The sequence below is a fragment of the Mesoplodon mirus genome (assembly GCF_964341445.2).
Source record: "Mesoplodon mirus genome assembly, chromosome: 17".
Taxonomy (NCBI): domain Eukaryota; kingdom Metazoa; phylum Chordata; class Mammalia; order Artiodactyla; family Ziphiidae; genus Mesoplodon; species Mesoplodon mirus.
In genome coordinates this window covers 65,546,643-65,568,179 of record NC_138993.1, presented here as the reverse complement: position 1 = coordinate 65,568,179, position 21,537 = coordinate 65,546,643, and the positions used below count along the sequence as shown (strand labels likewise).

The following is a 21,537-nucleotide window of genomic DNA, read 5'->3' as shown; positions in this document are numbered from 1 at the left end:
TTATGATTTAACCCACATTCAAATAGAGTTCAAAGATGACAGCCAAGAGCGAAGAGAGAGTTGGCGTTAAACCTCATCTAAAGGCTGAAAAATCCTTCTCTTCCTCTCTCTTTAAACAGCAGTATTTCCATGAAAGAGGCAGTATGAACAGATCAGTTTCAGCAGAACCTCCAAGCCATAGTTTGGCTTTTCACATGTGCCTTGGTGGATTCCAGTTGCCCAAACTATAACCTATGCCGCCGCAGAAAAAAAGATCCCAAGGACTCTTTCTTTTTTTGGTGCTTCTCCCCTTGACCTTATAAAGTGGTCTATTATTGGATGAGTTCCTACCCTACTTAATATCACAGACTGAAAAATGTCAGGAGAAAAAGAAGAAGACGGATCATCTCCAGCTGGATAAAGGTGAAGACAAAGAGGAAGCAGGGGCCCCAGTCAAGCCACCTACATCCAGCCAGACGTCCTCAGCGTGGTCCCGCATTCTCCAAGGTACGGCAGTGCCCCCGCTCATCCTCCTCCTCCCGTGGAGGGGAGGGGAGGGCAGGGGGTCACCATCTCACCACCTGGCTGTTGTAGTCCTCCGTGACTGCCCCCTCTGGGTTCCCGTCCTGTCTGGGCCACCGGCGGCCCCTGTGCTCCCGCTGCAGCCTCCGCTCCCCGCGCCTCCTTGGCCGGTCCCTCTGGCGCTCCAGCTGCTTGGTACGGTGGTAGCGCTGCTGGAAGAGGTCCTTCGCGTACGCGTACAGCTGCACGTCCAAGAAGTTGAGCTCCTCGATGCGCTGGCGGGCGCCCTCGTTGATGTCCACGTTGGAAGCCCGCGTGACGTTGAACTGCGTGAAGGGGGAGATGAACTTGAGGTTGAATGTCCTCTCAAAGAGAAATTGCGTCTTCCGCTGGAACTCCGTGAGCCCGAAGAAAGCCATGTTCTTCAGGTTGCTCTTGGCGCTCTGCAGCAGGATGGCGTTCCTCTCGCTCTCGTTCATGAAAGTCAAGTTGTAGCAGCCCACCAGGCTGAGGTCGGCAAGCATGCGCACCTGGCGGTTGTTAGCCAGGTTGTAGGTGCAATCCATGAACTCCCGTAGGCTGACCCCAGACCAGTCGTCCCCGGGGTAGCAGGTAGGCAGCTCATCGGGGGTGGGGCTCCTCCCATCGCACACGTGGAGGGAGGTTTTCCACGTGGCCCCTCTCTGCACGTGTTTCCACTCGCTCAGGTACCGGGACACCGGATCCCGCAACATGGTGATGTAATAGAAATTCCTGGAAGAGATTAGACGAAGAGCGTCAGTCCGCCGTAACTATAACCCTGGGACCCCGCGCCTCTGCAGCGTCTGTATCAGCATTGACTCAATGGGTTTTTCTGACAGATGGTCACGTGAGAATATCTGCCTGGATTTGCACCTGTTGGGCCATGTTCCCCTATGTGCGTGTTTCTATAATACAAACACGCATGAATCGGCTTTCAGTACTATTTGCTGGGTTTTTTCTTTCTGCTCCAGGGTGGGGAGGGGAGGGGTTGGGGGAATCGATCAGCAATAATTCATTAAAAAAATAATAATAATTCATTCAGCAATCATTCACTGTTCAATCACTACCAGCAATAACAAAACCTTACATTAAGGGAGCACGCCATGTTTATCGAACGTTATCACCCATCTGATATTTTATTTGATCCTTAAAAGGAACTTTTGTAGTAGACACGGGGGACTATTTGATAGGGAAACAGTGCAAGGGGGTTAGAGTGATTTACCCAAAGTCATGTGACTAGATAGAGCAAAGCTGGAAGCCAGGTCTCCTTAATCTTTCCTGTTCACAGCGGTGGTCTGGGTTAAGAGGTGGGTGGGGTAGGGGAAGGATGTGTTGTGTTTGGAGACTAATATTTACTGAGCACTTACTGTGTGCTAGAAACTGGGCTAGGTACTTTATGGATACTGGCACAGATAACCTTCAACATAACTTTGTAAAATGGGTTTTATCATGACTTTTTTTTTTTTAAAGTTGAGAAGACAGAGACTGGGAAAGGTGAAAAATACAGCCCAAGATCCCAGAGCAAATTAATACTTGATGCAATAAAATTTAGGCCTATTTGATTTCAAAGCTTCTGTGCTTTCCTGGGCACCATATTGATATTTTAAAAACAAAAATGTAACTAATATTTATTGAATGCCTATTAATTGTCAGGTGTTGTGGTTATTATAATCACAGGTCTCATCTCATCTAATGGAATCTATTGGAACATTGAGAAGAGATACATTTTATAAATGGCGAGCTTCAGAATGATCAGGTAAAGATCAGGGCACCACTGGCTCAAAAGGGCAAGAGAGGTGTGAAGAGGCCAGAAGAGATTTGGAAAAGTCGACAGATAAAGACACAGCAGTATATATGTGTTAGCATATGGTATTTGTTTTTCTCTTTCTGACTTACTTCACTCTGTATGACAGACTCTAGGTCCATCCACCTCACTACAAATAACTCAATTTCGTTTCTTTCTATGGCTGAGTAATATTCCATTGTATATATGTGCCACATCTTCTTTATCCATTCATCTGTCGATGGACACTTAGGTTGTTTCCATGTCCTGGCTATTGTAAATAGAGCTGCAATGAACACTGTGGTACATGACTCTTTTCGAATTATAGTTTTCTCAGGGTATATGCCCAGTAGTGGGATTGCTGGGCCATATGGTAGTTCTATTTTTAGTTTTTTAAGGAACCTCCATACTGTTCTCCGTAGTGGCTGTATCAATTTACATTTCCACCAACAGTGCAGGAAGGTTCCCTTTTCTCCACACCCTCTCCAGCATTTGTTGTTTGTAGATTTTTTGATGATGGCCATTCTGACTGGTGTGAGGTGATACCTCATTATGCTAACACATATATATGGAATCTAAAAAAAAAAAAAAAGGTCTGAAGAACGTAGGGGCAGGACAGGAATAAAGATGCAGACATAGAAAATGGACTTGAGGACACGGGGAGGGAGAAGGGTAAGCTGGGACGAAGTGAGAGAGTGGCATGGACATATATACACTACCAAATGTAAAACAGATAGCTAGCGGGAAGCAGCCGCATAGCACAGGGAGATCAGCTCGGTGCTTTGTGACCACCTAGAGGGGTGGGATAGGGAGGGTGGGAGGGAGATGCAAGTGGGAGGGGATATGGGGATATATGTGTACGTATAGCTGATTCACTTTGTTATACAGCAGAAACGAACACAACAATGTAAAGCAATTATACTCCAATAAAGATGTTTAAAAAAAAAAAAAGACACAACAGTAGGCATTAGATGAAAGCAAACATTGATTCCAAGTAAGGAAAATCTTTCTCATCATTTGAGCAGCTGCCAATGGAATGGGCTGCCCACCCCATCTTTATCACCAGGAGTGACACTCAGGGTGCCCTGGGCAGACAAAAACGATCCTGAAAAGCTCTGAAAAGAAGACCAGTTTTCCCTTGACAGCCTGAACTGGAACTAAGAAAAAATGTATAACTAGTAAAAGCAATGGCAAAAAAAAGGTATTTAAGGGTACACTCTTTTTCATGCTGCTTTAAAAAAGGAATTGATGAACTATAATATTTAAAACAATACATTTACTGTATTGAGTTATTTTGAATGTCTAGCCAGTTTTGAAATGTGCTAAAGAAAATTCAAAATCTTAAGCACTTGCTTCCCTTTAAATCAAGAGGAGGAATGTACTGAAACCGCCACAGAAAGGCCAGCCTGAGCCCTTGCTTTTGCCAGGCATCATTTTACATTACTCTGTTGTCTTTCCCTGTGACAGAATGACAATTCCATCAGTGAAAGAAAATTTCCCAAAAGGTCAGTAGGGAAAGCAGAAAATGACTGACATATTTCTGGGTTCCATAAGGAAATGTTGACAATAAAGTTTTTCTCAGAGTGGATATTACCATGGTTGAATATTATATGACATGTCATTATTAATCCTGCTTTGGTCCTATGTTGAAACTTGTTCACTTTTCAATTCTACAGGCAGAGACCGATTTTTATTTCACAAAACAATTACATAATAAATATATAAACACAGTGATGATGATGATGATGGCTATAACATAACTTAGGTGGGTTAAGGATGACAAACACATCAGGACAGAATAATTTAAATCAGACAGATTTTTGAATGCTCAGATAAGATCACAGATGGGAAATCTGTAAGTTCCCTTGTTAATTGGACAAAATGGAAAACACAAAAGAGAATTTAAACAAAAAAGATGATGACTATCGATTGATAAGACTCAACCCCATTTGTGTGTCTCAAATTTAGACACAATCCAGATTTTTAAAATAATCATAAGAGCTGGAGGATTTTAGGGCTGGGAATTACAACAGTTTGTGACATAAAGGGTTAACTGGAACTTGCTGCTGGAAACTGAGAGGCTTTGGTCTCACTTGGGAAAATTAATAGGCCATAGAGTTCCCTGTGCTTTCTTTGCGTTGGAATACACATGGTCTCAAAGCTAACTGAAACTAGCTTACACTTTAAAATGATCTTGGTTTCAAATTTAACTTTATTCAATGGAACACCGCATTTAACAAAGACTAGCTAAGTTGTAGAGTGCTGTTTACATGAGTAAAATAAGCCCCAAATGTCTGCAAGTTCTACTAGCCAAATAGGTCAGAACAAAACGTTCTGTAACGAAAACTAACTCTGACATTAAGACACAAAAATGGACTAGGGCAACATTCATATTGATGAAGTACAAAGTTGTCCCATCCCATGGTTCTGGAACCAAGTGCCTAATAGCATTTGGGTGTTGCTTTAGTCAGACATATTCTCATGTATGTTTTATTTGTTTGTCTCAATCTTGCAAAACAGTCAAAATAGAAAGCTAGAATAATAGTAAAAAGAGGGTTGAAGAACACCTAATTATTGAAGAAGACACAATTTGATTCATTAAAAGCATTTTTTCTCATCTCTATTTTTTTCTCTACTTTCATTTGCTCCTCTCCTATCAGACAGAAAACTGCAAAAGTCATTGATGAAACGATGTCTACCTCCAGGCCACACGCCCAACCTTCATTGTGTACAAGCTTCACTCCAGTTTTGTGACTCTCTTCCCTGCTCCCAAGCAACGGAAACTCATTTTCTTCTGCTCCCATAACTCCCAATTTAGTTTCTAAGGAAAATTCTTTTTCTTTTTTTTTTTTAGAAAATACAAAATATTTTATTAAAAAAATTTTTATTTTACATTGGGTTATAGTTAATTAACAGTGTTGTGTTAGTTTCAGGTATACGGCAAGGTGATCCAGTTATACGTATACATGTGTCTATTCTTTTTTCAATTCTTTTCCCATTTACGGAATTACAGAATATTGAACAGAGTTCCCTGTGCTATACAGTCCTTGTTGATGATCTATTCTGAACACAGCAGCGTGTACATGTCAATCCCAAACTCCCAATCTATCCCAATCTAAGGAAAATTCTTAAAAATACTCTGAAATCTGCAACTTTCCTTTTCAAACGTTAACTGTTCAACAGCACAATGGGGGGTAAAACAGAGACCAGAGAAGAAGAACAAGCAGCTCCCAAGCAAAGGCCATGTGGCCACATGCAGAGGCTCTTATCAACACCGGCCCCTTTTAACTCAACCTCCTAAGCTGAGGCAAAGTCTCATCTGTTCCAACACTTGTCCTGGCAGTTAAACTTTCCCCAGATTTTGGAAACATTAATAAGCAAACGATTATTTCCTCCTTTCATCCATCCATTCACTCACCTGGTAATTCTCCAAACATTCATTGAGCCCCTGGTATTTGCCACACACTGGGGCTAGGCAGTGGGGACCCCGAGGTCACTAAGACATTGTCCTCAAGGAGATCTCAGGCATCCAGTGATTTTGGTAAAGTGGGAGAAATGCTAACCACCAAGTTAAGGGACTGTTCTGCCTGGACCTGAACGATCCCAAAGGGGATAACTTTTTCTGTCTCAGGGACAGCGTGCTGCCAGCACATCTTCCATTTGCCACCTGCTTCATTGAGAGTTTGGGCGAATTCATTTATGAATGTCTGAAAAACAATTACAGCTCTTTAGAATTGTTATTCTTGTGGCCTCAGGGTAATGATGGCAAAGCCTGGTGTACTCAGGGGCATTAGGGGACAGACGGGGCACCTCAGTTAGTTCAATGATTATTTTAACTGATGATTATCATAGGGACCATCATGGCTTACGAAAGCACAAATACACGGAACACACACTTTTCAGTCTCTTGCTCTGCAGTAAGTTAATCCTATTAAAAAAATCCTAAACACAGCACAAGGACATGACTGCCTTCCCTCAGTCTTTGCCTTTTCCTTCACTCACTTGCATCCTGCTCGTCTTTCCTGGCCCAGCTCAAGCCTCATCTCCATCTCCTCTGACCTTTCTGCCCTCGAGGATTTACTGCATCACTTACTGCGCTTTTAACGTGAGTATGAAAGTCCTGGTCACATCTACCCTTTAAGTTCCTCTTTCACCACTGGACCTTAGGCCTGGTGTCCTGTGGCACCTCCACAAATCCTGCTCTCTGCAGGCATTCAATAAACGATGCCGTGGAAAAGAAGTGACCTTCATACGAGATAAGTGTATTTTAATGACTAAGGTTAATATTGCCTTTGATAAATAGACCCTTCTTTTCTCCCCTAAAAACGAATCTGACATTATTTTTGAATGTTCAAAATGTGTGAAAAGAATCAAAATACATATAATCTTCTAATACATCCATCATTCGATTGTGATGGTTGATAGGCAGAGAGAGAGAGAAAGATAGAGAGAGAGAGAGAGAGAGAGAGAGAGAGAGAGAGACAGTCAGTACAGACTTTGGATAAAAGCAGAATATTTCATACACCAGATAATTAAAAGAAATGAGTTTTTTTAATGTTAAACTTAGTCGTTTTCTTCCCCTCTGCTTCAAGAACCTGTATTTCACCAAGCAGTTTATTATGTAATTGCTCATTTCTCTAATTAGCAAGTCATTTAATTAACACATGCTTATTGAGGGTTTCTTGTATGTAAGGAGCTGCTCTAGGAAATGTGGAGAATAGAAACAAAATAGAACGTACTCAAGTATTGTAGGTGTAAAAGTGGTAGATTAGAAAAAGAGGCATGGATTAGCAAGTCATGGAGGTAAGCAGTAGACAAAGAATATTTAAGAGAATATTTCAGAAGGTACAGAGAGTGGAGTGGCCTAATGAGACCAGGAAGTTCATGTGGTGCATTTCGCTGAATGTTTGGTCAATAAATGAATGAATGAAAAGAGGGACATAAGCTAGAACAGGAGGCTGAGGCCAAACTGTCACGGGCTCTACATGCACCTGTGAATTGCTAAAATAGGAAAAGTGTTGATTTAGGAAGATTCACGGAGCAATAGAGTTTAGGATGGATAAAAGTAGGCAGAGACCAGGAGAGACATTGGACAGCCGTGGCGAGAGACCAGCAGGGAAGAACCCAGAACCGTGGGTACTGATGAGAAAGAATCAGAACTGAAGAACTATCACACACCCAACCTTCACCATTTGTTCCTCTTCCTCACTGTCCGCTTCCTCTAAACTACCTTTTCCTCCTCCGTATTCCCTTCTTCCTTCTATCTAATCCTTCCCTTTCAATTCTGTGATGTAAAAGAGGCAGTGCTGGTATGCGCATCAAAATGGTGGTAAAACAGTGAAACAAGGCGTAGAAGTCCCTGGAATCACCGTGCCTGTGGTGATTAAAAGATATTCACTTCCATGAGGCTATGACATGCCTGTCTAGTGAGAACATATTTGAAGGAACCTACAAGATGCCAGGTTCACAGGGAGGGTTAATAAGTATATTCCTTCCACCACCAGCTTACCTCTTGTAAAATCAAGTGACACAGTTAATATCTCCACAATCCACAGTTCGAAGCATTCCTAAAAACCAGTTCAGCTAGAAACTCCTCCCATCAGCCTCCTTGGATGTCCTCGGCAGAAGGGATCCCCTCCCTCATCCCCACCTGCTGAAACACGTGCCGCTCATGCTTTTATCTTCATTCCGGGACCAGTGAATATCTTATCCCTTGAACTGGCTTTATGTCTTACTCATCCTTCAGCCTCCAGAGCATATGATACATCACCTTGTACATCGTGATGTTCAGTTGTCCAATGTTCATGGAATTAATAAATAGATACATTTTATCAGCCACTGTTTTAGGAATTCTCGTGGTGATTGTCCCCAGGAAACTTCTGTTGGTGCCTTAGCCAACAGAATTAGCCCAGGCTAATGATTTCCCTTAGCCTAGACCTTGTGAAATGTATAGGAAATAATCCCTCCTCCTTCCTCTTGCCCTGCAGTCTTTGAAATGAGTTTTCTCTACATATAATCAAGTTTTGCCAAAGCTCAGCATCTCACAAAAGAACACCACGAGTGACTGTAAGGTGGCCTTGGGGGCATCTGAAGGAGCTCTTTGGTCCTCACCAGGGAGTAGGCACAGGCAACCAGTCCATCTTAAACACAAGCTGATGTGCACATTTTTAAACAGTGAAGCTTAGCTCTCCCTCCACCCTGCTGTATTGTGTGCAGGAGTCATTTTCCAAATTCCTAGAATGGAATTAATTTCTTGACTTTCTCTAGAGCTGCACACTCATTATGGGCTGCCCATTCTTCATTATCTCAGTAGAGTATTATCTGCACTATTCTGTATCTGATAGGGGGAATCACGGCACTTAGAGCTTGGCAATCAGACTGAACTTTGACAGAGTGATGAAAGGGCCCTTTATTCGAGCCTTGAAAACAAATTAAGGAATTTAAGAATGATGTTCTAAGCAAATGGGAAATTGGGGACGATGATTGTTAAGTGTTGTAATAAAGAACTTTCGGGGGCTGACAATGGTGTGTGTCAGAGCAATTGGTCCCAAGGATGTCGGGCATTGTGATGAGAAAATGGAAACATTCACATGTCCTTATCTTCCTTCATCCAGAAACCCTGGTCCCCTACCAGACTGCCGTCACCTCCTCCCTGACAGTGACTGACTTACAAAGCAGCCAGACCCTTTTGACTAAGGCATATTTTATCTTACTTATTACCCAGAGATCTTGACACTTTTCAGTTGGTAAGATATTGGGGAGAGGAAAGCCCATTGTGCTTCCCTCAAGAGGGGAGGGGCTCTGCATCCCTTTTTTTCCCTGTGTACCTGGTAACATTAAAGGGAGAATACTTTGGTTGTAACTGGTCTTTTTTTATTTTTTTTTGATCATTAATCCCCACCCCCAAACCCCAGTGAGAAATGCAACACACTGTCATTATGGAACATATGAGCAATGCAGAACCGTAAAAAAAGAAGATGAAAATTACTTATAATTACTTCACTTGGATATAACCACAGTTAAATATCTATTTCTTTCTTTGACAGATTTGAGATCATACTGTACATTATATTTTTAACATGTATTTTAAACTTAAAAATACAAGGGGATATATTTTCCATTTTATTTAATGTTCTTCCTTAAGAGTATACTATTCCAATTATGGATGTCCCGGAATTGATGTGACCAATCTCCCAGTTTTGGACAATTTAGCTGATTCTTTTTGCAGTGGGGGCTACTATAAACAATAATCTGATAAACATCCTAAGCCATAAATATTTGTGCAGTGAATAAATTGCTAAGAAGAGAATTTCTGAGTCAAGAGCATTGCCCTCATTTCATCATCACAATGCCGAAATATAGCCGACCACGGTCAGCATAGGTGAGGACAGGGACCTTCCATGAGGTTTGACATCTTCGGGTGCCAGGAAACAAGTCTACTTGAAAGTCAAGGGAAGGCCATGAAACAGACTCCTGGCTCTCCTTCCTCCCAGCTGGACCAGGAAGATGCCCTGTTCAGATCATGACCCTAAGATGGACAATTCCAGGACAGCCAGGAGGGGTTTGTGACATCGTGGCGAGGAAACATACTTCCTAAAAGATTTGTTTATTTTACACTTAATGAGTAGCTGGAATATCAAATTAGAGGATAAACATTTGTGGAATCAAATCCCACTCATCAACACTGCAGCTATATTAAAGCCGACATCTAGATCAGAAAGAGGGAAGTGCCTCACCTGATTATATTCAGGGCCGGTCCTCACAGAAACAGCCTCTTGAGATGGAGCTTTTCTGCAAGTCTAGGTATCAGCTAACTTTAATAATGGGAAGCTGCCCATGTTACTAAACCAACCAAACAAAAGCAAGAAATAGAGGTTTCTGGACGATACTGGTCATTTCTCCACGAGGGTCAGTCCACCCCCCAAATTCCCCAGAGGAAGAAGTAGTATTTATCAATAAGATAATATTTTAAATCTTGTCACATTGCTTCTTAATATTGACACAAATCCTAGGGGCCTCAGACTCACAAAAATGCCATGATTTTCGGGTGGTTGTCATGTTTGCTTTCAGTTTCCCCCAAGCGGCTGCTACACGAATAAATTTCAGGCAGTGCATGCTCCAGGGACATGTTTCTGCTAGCTTGCTGAGTACAGTTCCTCCCAGTACAGTTTCAAATGTGCCAGGGAGGGTCCTGCTCTCATGCATTATTCAGGGACTTCTGTGATTATTTGGTTCAGAGGCGCCCTGCTTTGCGTTGCCGCGCTGGGACTTGGGCACGAGGACGTTTCCAGGCGCTCTGCTCTGCAAAGCTATGGTTTATGCATGCGGGCATCCACCTGAAGCCTGGAGCCGCCCCAGAGTGAGATAAGGCCCAATTCAATCTCACTCACAGTTCTACTCCCAGCCAGGCAAAGCAGAACACCAGATTGTACACTCAGATTGTGTTATTAGGCCATGCGTGTTCAGTCGTGCTCACTCTTTAGCTAATTTCTCAGGCGCTGCTTTTCGGGAATGTGAGAATCACAGGATAGAAGCGAGGAGGTGTCTTCATTGCCATTGTTTTGTAGTAGCCAAGTTGGAAAGGAAAAGAAGTCAATCATCAGGGTATTCAAGGACAAGGCACATGTTTTGATATTGAGGCTTATACCTGACAGCTTTGATACAGGTTTTCCTAAAACATCACAAAACTGAAAAATAAATCTTCTGTGTCCAGATTTTGCCATATTCTTCCATGAAAGATTCTTTTGTGTTAGGATTTTCCTAGATTCTGCTGTCAGGACTGGGCAATCGTTTTAGCATAGTCAACAAAATACTTAAGAGATTCCCCACCTGATTCCATCCCTTGCCAGTTCTCAAAGAAAGAATGCCTTGAAGGTCATCCCCAAGCAATGATTCAAAGCAAGCTAACTTAAAATATGGAAAGTTCCATGTGCAAGAAAAATGGATATTAATAGCGATAATAATAATGGCTAACATTTATTGAGTACATACTGTGTCCAAGTACAGTTCTAAATGCTTTAGTTATTAAAACAAAAATTGAAATTTTTAAATTCAGTGTATTTATTGAAAGAAAAATTGGTACTAATAGCAATAATAATAATGGCTAACATTGACTGAGTGCATATTATGTCCAAGTACAGTTCTAAGTACTCCCACTAATCAATTTGGTCATCAAAATAACCCTTTGAGTTACATAGGCTTTTAGAGGATATCTGAAATTTCACAAAGTGATGAGAGTTCCCACAGTCTCTTCCATCATCTTGTAAGTGGCAGGCTGTCTTAGAGATACTGTGCGACTTACTGCTGCAGTGGTCCAGGCTTTTGTTGAAGTCAAAGCTCCAGAAGCAAAATAAGCACGTCAGGGTGAGGGATTTGTGTTTGCCTGTGGGTCGGTGGGGGTGAGGCAGCACGTTGCAGGGGCTGGGGCGGCAGGGGCACCTGTCCCCTCTCAGGGTCAGAGGCTCTCTTAGACACTTAGAACTTGGAAAAAGTCCTAAACACAGTTTTCCTGAGCTCCCTCACAACTACATAACAAATCCACACTTGAGGAAACAGTGTTAGAGACAAGTGGGAATTACTGCAGTTCCATGCGTTTTTAACACTCCCAAGTAACCTGGAAGCCAAACGCTGTAGTCATATCAGGACAACAAAGGGTGGTTAGAAATAGCGATGCAAGGGAATTCAGATAAAGCCAGACCTCGCACAATGCCATAATTCTGTTTCTGGTTTTAAAATAGGTCTTTTTAAACACAATGCTACAAAGACTCAGAAGTGTGTCCCAGAAAGGTTACTGGATCCTGAAGTTGGCTATTCTGATGCCTTTATTCAGGAAGAGAAGATTCAAGGAAAATGCAAGTCAAGCTCTACCATTCGAATGGAGCATGAGCACAAAACTTCAGACATGTTGGGAACATCACCTAAGGTGCTGTGGAAAGAAAGTAAGTTTAAAGTTAGAAAGATCTGGGTTTCAATGTCAGGTCCATCTCACATTTGGTGTGAGTTGGTTAGCTTATATGACCTCTGGGAGCCTTAAGTTTCCTCATCTAAACAGCCAGGGTATAAATGCTTACTTCATAGGGTTGTGGGAGATAATGACTAAACTAATGACCATAAAGAGTCCAGCAGTAGCTGAGAAGCAGACCCTCAAGACAGTGCACACCCTCCACTTCAAAGATTTCCCTTTCTCCATGAATGTCAGAGCCTCAGAAACTACCCAATACAGTGAAATTTTAAATATTAAACAAGCTGTGTGAATAATTAAAAAAACAGCTGATAGTGCTTTTCTATTTGTATAATGTACTTATGGGTTTCAAAACACTTTCCTCATCCATTATTTCACTTGGTTCTCAGTACAACATCATATCAGAGGCAGAATTCACAGATGAAGGCACTGATGCTCACAGATATGAAAGGATATTCCTGAGATCAAACAACTAGTGAAGCTGAGACTTTTCTTTTTCTTCTTCAGCTACCAGACTAGTTTATTTGTTTATCTAAAAATATCTGTTGATTACGTATTTGATGCCAAACGCTATGTTAGATTCTTGGGGTATAATGGTTTACAAGACACAGCCTGACCTCAAGAGCTGACTGTGGAGTCGTCTTATTTTGCCCAAATGTAGTTAAGAGTTAGAAAGAAAACATGTCCTTAGCTCATTATTCTACATTTGGGGTTTCACTGGTTTGTACATTAGCTCATTTTCTCCTTGAAATCCACCGAAAAGGGAGACCCAGAAGAAATAGCCAGAAATGCCAGGATATGGATACACCTTCAGGTAGTGTTTAAAGTTGTGGAAAATAATCATTCTGAAATAACAAGCTCTTGTTTCTACAGAGGCAGTGCTGTGGACTTCAATCTGGAGCACGAATATCTGGTGGTTTGTCCTTTTGTGGTGCCATAGCCATTGGTGATCATTTGTTAGAGGACTGCAAGATGGTGACAGTCTAATACCATCCTTGCTTCTTTAGTTATCAGCTGCCATGCTTCTATGAAGACAAACTTCCCCCTATCAACTATCTGATACTCCAAGGTAGATGAATGCTTGACTCATTCTATTTACTGGTTTTCAAAATAACAATTTGCTTTCCTAGAATCCTCCAAAGGGGTTTTTGTTGATGTTTGTTTGCTTGTTTGTTTTTATATCATTACGAGCTCATGCATCTAAACATATAGGATGAGTTTCAATTCATTGCAGTCATTATCCCTAATGATGTTCAAATTATCTAATTTTTGGCCTGTAGGAGCTTATTTAGATGGAACCTGGGTCCTCTTGATGCAATCCTTGTAGATTTATGCATATTCTTTCTTTATTTATTATTATTTTTTTTTGCGGTACGTGGGCCTCTCACTGTTGTGGCCTCTCCCGTTGCAGAGCACAGGCTCCGGACGCGCAGGCTCAGCGGCCATGGCTCACGGGCCCAGCCGCTCCGCAGCATGTGGGATCTTCCCGGACCGGGGCACGAACCCGTGTCCCCCGTATCGGCAGGCGGACTCTCAACCACTGCGCCACCAGGGAAGCCCTATGCATATTCTTAAAGGATCTTGCCCAAAAGATCAAGAAAGATGGTGTTAGAGCTTGAAATTTTCTTCAGTTCCTTAAGAATAAAGTGATTTCTTGGCCAGTGTTACCTGCACACCACAGTCTTCTTTTTCTCTCCTACCAAGCCATGTAACTGCAGTTTGTGCTAATTACACCTGTGCATTGAAGGGGAAACAGACTAGACACCATCTTTAACTTTCATAGGTTCTATCGAGGCCCAAACACCAGAGGTTTTCTCTTTCCTTTTTCCTTTTCTTTTTCTTCCTAAGCTCACATGCATGACATTTTCCTTGGTGGTAGGAATAAAAGGCAGGGCTAGTGATTCATCTGTGACCAGATGCCAATGTCACTCCACAAACTAATCTAGGAGAAACCAAATTATGCTGGAAGTAACTCGGAGCCCTAATCAGGTTCTCTCCAAAATCCACTTATTCACAATAAGAGCTTGAGTTCCTTCCAGAAGCCCAGCTTACCACATGGACACTCAATGACATCTTTCAGCTGCAGTGGGTTCCGAAGCACAGCTGTAATTCTGCCTAATTAATAATGCAATGACAGAAATTTAGAAAAATATATGCACAATAGTTTAAATCTCTCAGAAAAAAAATCAATCAGTTGTGTCTGAACTTTGCCTTGGGTGTTCCCTTCATCAATTCAAGTGTGGAGTACAGTGACCTGAAGTTGCAAATATTTTTCTTGAGGCGTGATTGAAGCATCAGAGAAATAATAGCTTTCCGTATTCATAGAGATTTTAAAACACTCAAACAAGGATACTTATTTTCCCACTTTCCTCTGCTATATGTAAACCAGAGACAATAAGCTTTAAGATGTTCAAAATAATGTAGCTTGGGGCTGTGCTAGAGATGGCATCTACCTTTGGGCAATCAATACCTGGATTAAAAATAAAGAGGAGGCATCTCTTAAGAAATGGAATAATGCAGCTGCAATTCCCTTGTTTTGTGAACTTTCCCAAACATGTCCCCTCTGCATTTATTATTTCTCTTGGTGATAAGAATCTAAGTTTAATAATCATAAAAGAGAAGTAGCCTGTCCTTTTAAAATTGACACCAGCTACCATCTCTGAGTCCTCCATTGAAATGATGTGGACTATGCTGATGTTAATCTAAAATTAAAAACATTCAAAACCCTAAAGCAAGCAAACAAATGTAACCGAGAAGAAAGGGGAAAAAATGAACAAAAACAAAACGGCAACAAAAAACCAGCTCAAAGCTTTTCAGCTGTTTTCAGGTTAGGTTTATGGTAGCCACAAGGGGGCCCTCAAATCGTTCCAAGCACAAGGTACGTACAAGGTAAGTGCAAGAGCTGTTTTCCTAGTAATTAATTTCCACAAATCAATATTACCTATTAATGTACATTACAGAGACAAGCTATTGACTTCTGACACTTTACACTCAAGTTAAAGAGAGACTTTCTTATAAAAATTCTAGGTGCCCCGCAGTGATCGTAAGTCAAAACCAAAATGAGTTGCACCTGTGATTTCCTGTGTCTGCTCTAGCATAAAAATTTCCAACACTGCAAATCTCATCAAAGGTTAAAACTGAATTTGAAGCACTATGTATATAATGGAATACATTGACCTCCAATGGATTTTAAAGGCTATTCTGTCTCCATCTGCCACATCACGCACCCCCAAAACAGCCATGGAGGCTGACACACAGAAGTTAAAATGCAGTGACCCTCTCTTGGGGCAGTGGGAAGTTGCTGGAGCCATTAGCTCTGGAAGTTTTCAACTCACGCTGAGAGCTTGATGGTGTTGATGGTGTTTACAGCCTGTACCACAAAAGACACTTGGAAGAAAGAAGGGATTTTAATTTTCTGTTCAAGCTAGAAGATAGGGCAGAATAGTATAGTATATATAATAGATAGTGCTGCACACAGGCAGAATGGAAGGTTTCAGCAATTAAGGACAGACTGGAAACGTAGCTTTCTCCAAAGCTCCAGCAGAAGAGAGAATACCACCCGTCACCCCCTACCACAGCGAAACTACGGAACAGAACAGAAACACCCCCAGAACATTCCATCAGGTTAGTTAGCTATCAAAATCACCTTGTACAAACCCAGAAAGCCCCTCTGAGCTTTGACATGAAATGACTCTTTGCTGATTGCCTTTTCTCTAATGGTAAAATAATCCCAACGAAAGGTAAGGATTGCTAACCGTTCTATTGTCATAGGGCAGGAGTGCTCCCGTGGCATTGCGGGGATGTGGTCTTTCTTTTAGACAGCTTGCTGTCTTGGACCTCAGCACCAGCAGGAGGGCTGAGGACCCATACATCATGCTCTCACATTCACTCGTTTCTGAAATTAAGAATTAGCATAGAGTAAACTCCTGGTTCAGAAAGGTCAGTGTTCTGCCTCTGACTCAGGCACTCAGGAGAGGTGTTTTGGAAAATGAAGTTCTCTCTTATGAAACCCTACCCTGCTTGACATGTGCCCCCAGTACAAATGGAACCCGACCCTGGTGCAAATTGTGTGGATGTTTAATTTACATTTTTAGAGCTGGTGGTTCCCCAAGTTTAATTTTCCATTTGAATAGCAGTAGTCCCTCTTACTGTGCCTTAATCATTCTTTTTTGAGAATTTCAAAGGGTGCCTTCTAGGAAGCATCATGTTTTTTTTCAGATCTAATCCAGACTTCCGCTTAAGTGTTTCCTCTTCGATACTCTGCAAGTGACTTTTGTGCTTTCCCGCATTCATCCCATCTGCCCCATATACTTTTGCTCATTCATGTACCCTTGGAATATTGCCCTTCTAGTGGGACAACCCTTGTTAAAGCATTCTGGCCATGACCTGGGATTTACGTTTAGTCTAAGGATACTGTGCACAGACAAGAGCCCTCAGCTGGGTCCTGACTCAGAGTCCCGCCCTGCCAGAAGGGCAGGTAGGACTAAGGCAGACCCTATGAAGGAGGGGGAATCAAGCACTGAGCAGGTAGAAACATCCAGATCCTTAACAAATCACGGGGCATTTTGGTTTTGGACAAAGCACATCTAGTCAAGTTTATATATGTATCTTTGAAATACATTTTGATCTGTGTGCTTAAAGTAACTCAAATGAAGAGAAGGAATTTCCCACCTCTAAATGGAAGCCAAATAAATGTTATAGGCTGCATGTTTGTGTCCCCCCAAAATTCATATGTTGAAACCCTAACTCGTAATGGATGGTATTAGGACATGGGTCCCTTGGGAGGTGATTAGATTTAGATGAGGTCTTAAGGGTAGAGCCCCACATTGGGATTAGTGTTTTCACAAGAAGAAAAAGAGACCAGATCTTACTCCCTCTGCCATGTGAGGAAACCAGAAGACAGCTGTCTGCAAACCAGGAAGAAGGTCCTCACCACACACAGAATCTGCTGGCACCCTGACCTTGAGCTTCCCAGACTCTAGAACTATGAGAAATATACATTCCTGTCGTTTAGCTCCCCAGTATGTGGTATCTTGTTATAACACCTGAATTGATTATGATAGCAAAGGTGGGTGTTTTAGAGAAAATAAGGGAGCCCTTTCTCCGCCATCCTTCCTCTCTCATCTGGTTACAATAGTATGTGACCACCAGCTCTCTAAAGAAATTAATTGACTAAATAATCCGCTGAGATGAGGGAGGTTGGGAGTGAGGCTTTGGAGGACTAGTTTTTCTCAACTAGTCTTTCTTAATTCACCAGACCAACTGCCAATCTTTACTAATCAACACAAAACCCATTACTGATCTCCCACCGAGAGGTGTTATGGGTTGAATTGTTTCCCCTAAAAGATGCTGAAGTCTTAGCTCCCAGTACTTGTGAATGTGACTCATTTGGAAATTGGATCTTTGTAGAGGATGAGGTTAAGATGAGGTCATTAGGGTGGGCCCTAATCGAATATGACTGGTGTCCTTATACAGAGGAGAAATTTGGACACAGAGACAGACAATGTGAAGACACAAGAAGATGGCCATCGACAAGCCCAGGCATGTCTGAGACTACCAAAAGCTAGGAGATAGGCGTGGAATAGACTCTCCCTCGAAGCCCTCAGAAGAACCAACCTTGCCTGCACCTTGCTGTGGACTTCTAGCCTCCAGAGGTGTGAGAGAATAAATTTCTGTTATTTAAGTTTTGTGGTACTTTAACCACAGCAGCCCTGGAAAACTAATGCAAAGGGAGATACTTATTGGAGAAACAGATGAACATAATGGCAGAGGAATTCTCCCTAGCTGCCTGCAATACTAAGACTAGTTTTTATCTATAAATATGAATGGAACATTAAGGATTATTAAACATTTGAGAAAAAATGAATAAACAGAATAACTGCCTAGAAGAAATCCACAATTTAAGAAACAAAAATATTATTACGACTATCCTGAGAAGTTACCATATCCATTAAATAAGAATAGGAGAGTAGGAAACAAAACATGGAGTTCTTAGAAATTAATTTATATTCATATATATGTTGGAATAAGTAGTAGTCGGAATAAACCTGCCAGATATGATGGGGAGGGGGAAGATGTGGAAAATATGAGAAATTCAGTTAAGACACAAGGAGATGGATTCTATAAGTCTAATGCCCATTTAGAAAAGATTCCCAATAGAGAGTAAAGAAAAACAAGAAATCACTGGGGAAAAATAATAAAAGTAAAAATAGAATATTTCTTAAGCCTGAAAATAGATGACTTTTCAAATTGAAGAAGCCTGTGAAATTCAAAGAGTGTGGATAAAATTTTAGAACTTTAAAGATAAAGAGCAAAAAGCTTCCAGAGAGGAGGGACCTAAAAAGAGTTAAGATGGAATAAAAAGCAAACTGCCAACAATTTTTTAAATCAGAATTCTGAAAGCTAGAAACATTGGGTCAGTGACTTCAAACTCTTGTGGGAAAGTGATTTTAAATGCTGAATCTTCTACCTAGTCAAATTATCAATTAAGTGTAGAATCAAAAATATTGATATGCCCAGAAAATTTACCTCCTCTACATTTTCTGGAAAAAGAGAATTGTAGTCGAGAAAACATCCCAACATAAGTAAAAAGGAATCCATGAAAAAAGGGTGGGCTGTAAGACACTGGCATTAATGTCTGCAAGGGAAAGATCTACGAGGATGACAACTCAGATATCTCCAAGAGGAACTTACGTGAGAGAAAAGGGGTTCACTTTCCACAAATACCAGGATTCTTAAATTGAATATTTTGGATAACAATGATGAAAGAGGCATAGAATTCTTCTCTCCACAAGATAAAAGAAAGGCAATGAGCAATTCCAAGAGAAAAAAGCTGAAAGAGAAAGTTACAAACAGAGGTGAAGCAAGCTAAAACATGGCAGTATTTTAAGGACTAAATTGAATGTTACGAGAGGAGAATCCACTCGACTTTGGTGGAGGTTGGAGGAACCAGTGTATGTTTCCTTTTTTGTGTGAATCTGATCACACCACTTGTGAATATTTTACACAGCCACATTAAGCATCTTGTTTATTGGCTTTTTAATTTTTCGGTTTTGGAACCATCCCATAGAACAAGTCCAGAAGCCTATGTTACATCGAAGGCTACAGTGCAAATGAACTCTAGCCTTACAGGATGAAGGTGAGGCCAACAGGTGCTAGAGGTGGAGTGAATTGAACGGGGATGGAGGGAACAAAATGTGCATGAATTTCCTCATTTTCCATAGTGGAGAGTCAAGACATCTCTGGGTGATGGAGAAATAGATAAGGCATTTATTCCTTGAATACAAGTACTTGTGGAGCCCTACAAAGCAGAGGCAAGAGGAGAAGCAGCACACTAGTCAACAGGCTGTGGTTCAGGGGTCTCAGTCTCATTGGACAGTGACAATATCCATGACAGAGTCTAGATGGAGTAGCTCCTTCTCAAGATGGAAGGTTGCAGGTTGATGCCTTTTACTACCCTTGCATTCAGCCCAAATTACATGACATGGGACAGACTCTCCTAACGCTGAATGTAGAGTTCATACCATACCCCTCTTCTGTATTTTTGATACGTTTTTACACTTCTGTATTTTTAACGCTTATTTTTGCTTTTATTCCTTTTTATCAGATCCTAGAATGGCTGTGGGGCAGGTAAACCTGCACGTATGCTTCAATCTTCCTGGAAGTAAATTGCAAAATTTATCTGGAGAGCCAACTAGCCTCAGAAGCAAGGAATGTATATATAGCTGCTCTGCCAGACCAGAAAAAAGATAAAAGAGCTGGCAGAGCTGATCTCACAGTACTGAGATCAGAGAAGAGGTACAGAGGAATCAGGCCCCGCTATCACCTGAATCCTAAGAAGCTGATAACCCTATATCAGATCCCTTCAGGCTCAAATCTGCAGGAGCCACAGACAACATGGAACCTTCCAGCAAACCCTAAGTCAGATATCAAAGATATGTCTCCAGTGTCCAACACCAATATCTCCCGTGTGTGTGTGTGTGTGTGTTCATTTTTAAATACAAAGGTAAATCCTCATATTCAGAAGGAGAAAAGACACCAGGATTGGTTGACAACTTTATAATGATCAGAGCTTCAGCTAATAGTTGGAGTAAGCAGTATTTCAAAGCTTAAAGAATGAAATGGAAAGGTTAGCAAGCTAACAATTGTTAGCAGGAAAACCGCCCTTCAGTGTAGATCTTCATTGTCTTCATGTGCTCGCGAGGAGGGAAAACAATGTCCAAAGGTTATCTTAAGGGTCAACTTCAGAATTCTTTTCAGGAGGAGAACTGAATTTGCTGAGCAACTTACCTGCATTGGCATGTATTTTTATATAGCAGAAGCTCTGTGCTCAGCACGGAGGGGCTGGGGCCAGATAAAGTGAGGACTAGGACACTTTCTAGAAGAAGCTAACTTGAATTTGGAGTAAGGGGAAGTAGGAAGGAAAAAGAAGTTTCAAGAAAGAGAAAGACAGTGATAGGTCATGCATCAAGGTGGAGGCATGTGGGGAAATATTAGCCAGCAGGAAGCTTCTGGTGGCACAGTGCTTGAAAGATTTGCAAAAGAGATGACTAATATTAACTTTTAAATTTATTTGTGTGTGATTCTGTCTTGGAAGTCCTCTTTGCTACCCCAAACCATCAGTAAATTCTGCTATACTAACATCTTGCATGGGTGGTAGATTGGGGCAATCAAAGAAAAGAATTTTTGATCTGGGCCAGAGCTGGGATGCCACTGAATTCAGACTGTCAGCCAAAGGTGACCTTGAAAAGGAATGAAGTCCTCCCTCACAGGGCATAGAAAATCTGGAGAAGGATATGTGCCTTGCCTGTCCCCCAGGCCCTGATTCCAACTCTAAGACCCCAGTCCATCTGGTCGATCCCAGCCTCATCCCAGCAGGTACATGCATTCTCTGGCCAAGACTCCTCCATTACCTAAGTCTGTTCTAAACAAGTTCTTTCTGATCTAATAAAAATTGAATTTGTTAGCTTAGCTGTGACTTGGCCTTGAGACCCAGATATTCCTGGTTCTTTCATACCTCCATCTTGAATTTCAAGCCTCAATATTCTATGCATTTTAAACAAGGTTCTCTTTTGGTGGTAAAAGACTAAATTACAAAGGTAGATACAAATGTTATTCATTATATGTGTTCAACTTTCTAATTTGTTTTTTTTGTTGTTGTTGTTTTTTGCGGTACGTGGGCCTCTCACTGTTGTGGCCTCTCCCATTGCGGAGCACAGGCTCCGGACGCACAGGCCCAGCGGCCATGGCTCACGGGCCCAGCCGCTCTGCG

At 41.6% G+C, this 21,537-nt stretch overlaps 1 protein-coding gene across 1 annotated transcript in view; it reads right to left on the bottom strand.

Annotated features, from left to right (window-relative positions):
* Positions 1-545: 545 nt before the first annotated feature.
* HS6ST3 (heparan sulfate 6-O-sulfotransferase 3) overlaps positions 546-21,537 on the bottom strand; it is a gene marked incomplete at both ends in the record, with an annotated part of 664,060 nt that continues 643,068 nt past the window's right edge. The window contains one exon of the mRNA XM_082602321.1: positions 546-1,254. Coding sequence (XP_082458447.1) covers positions 546-1,254 — 709 coding nt within the window. The remainder of the gene's footprint in view (positions 1,255-21,537) is intronic.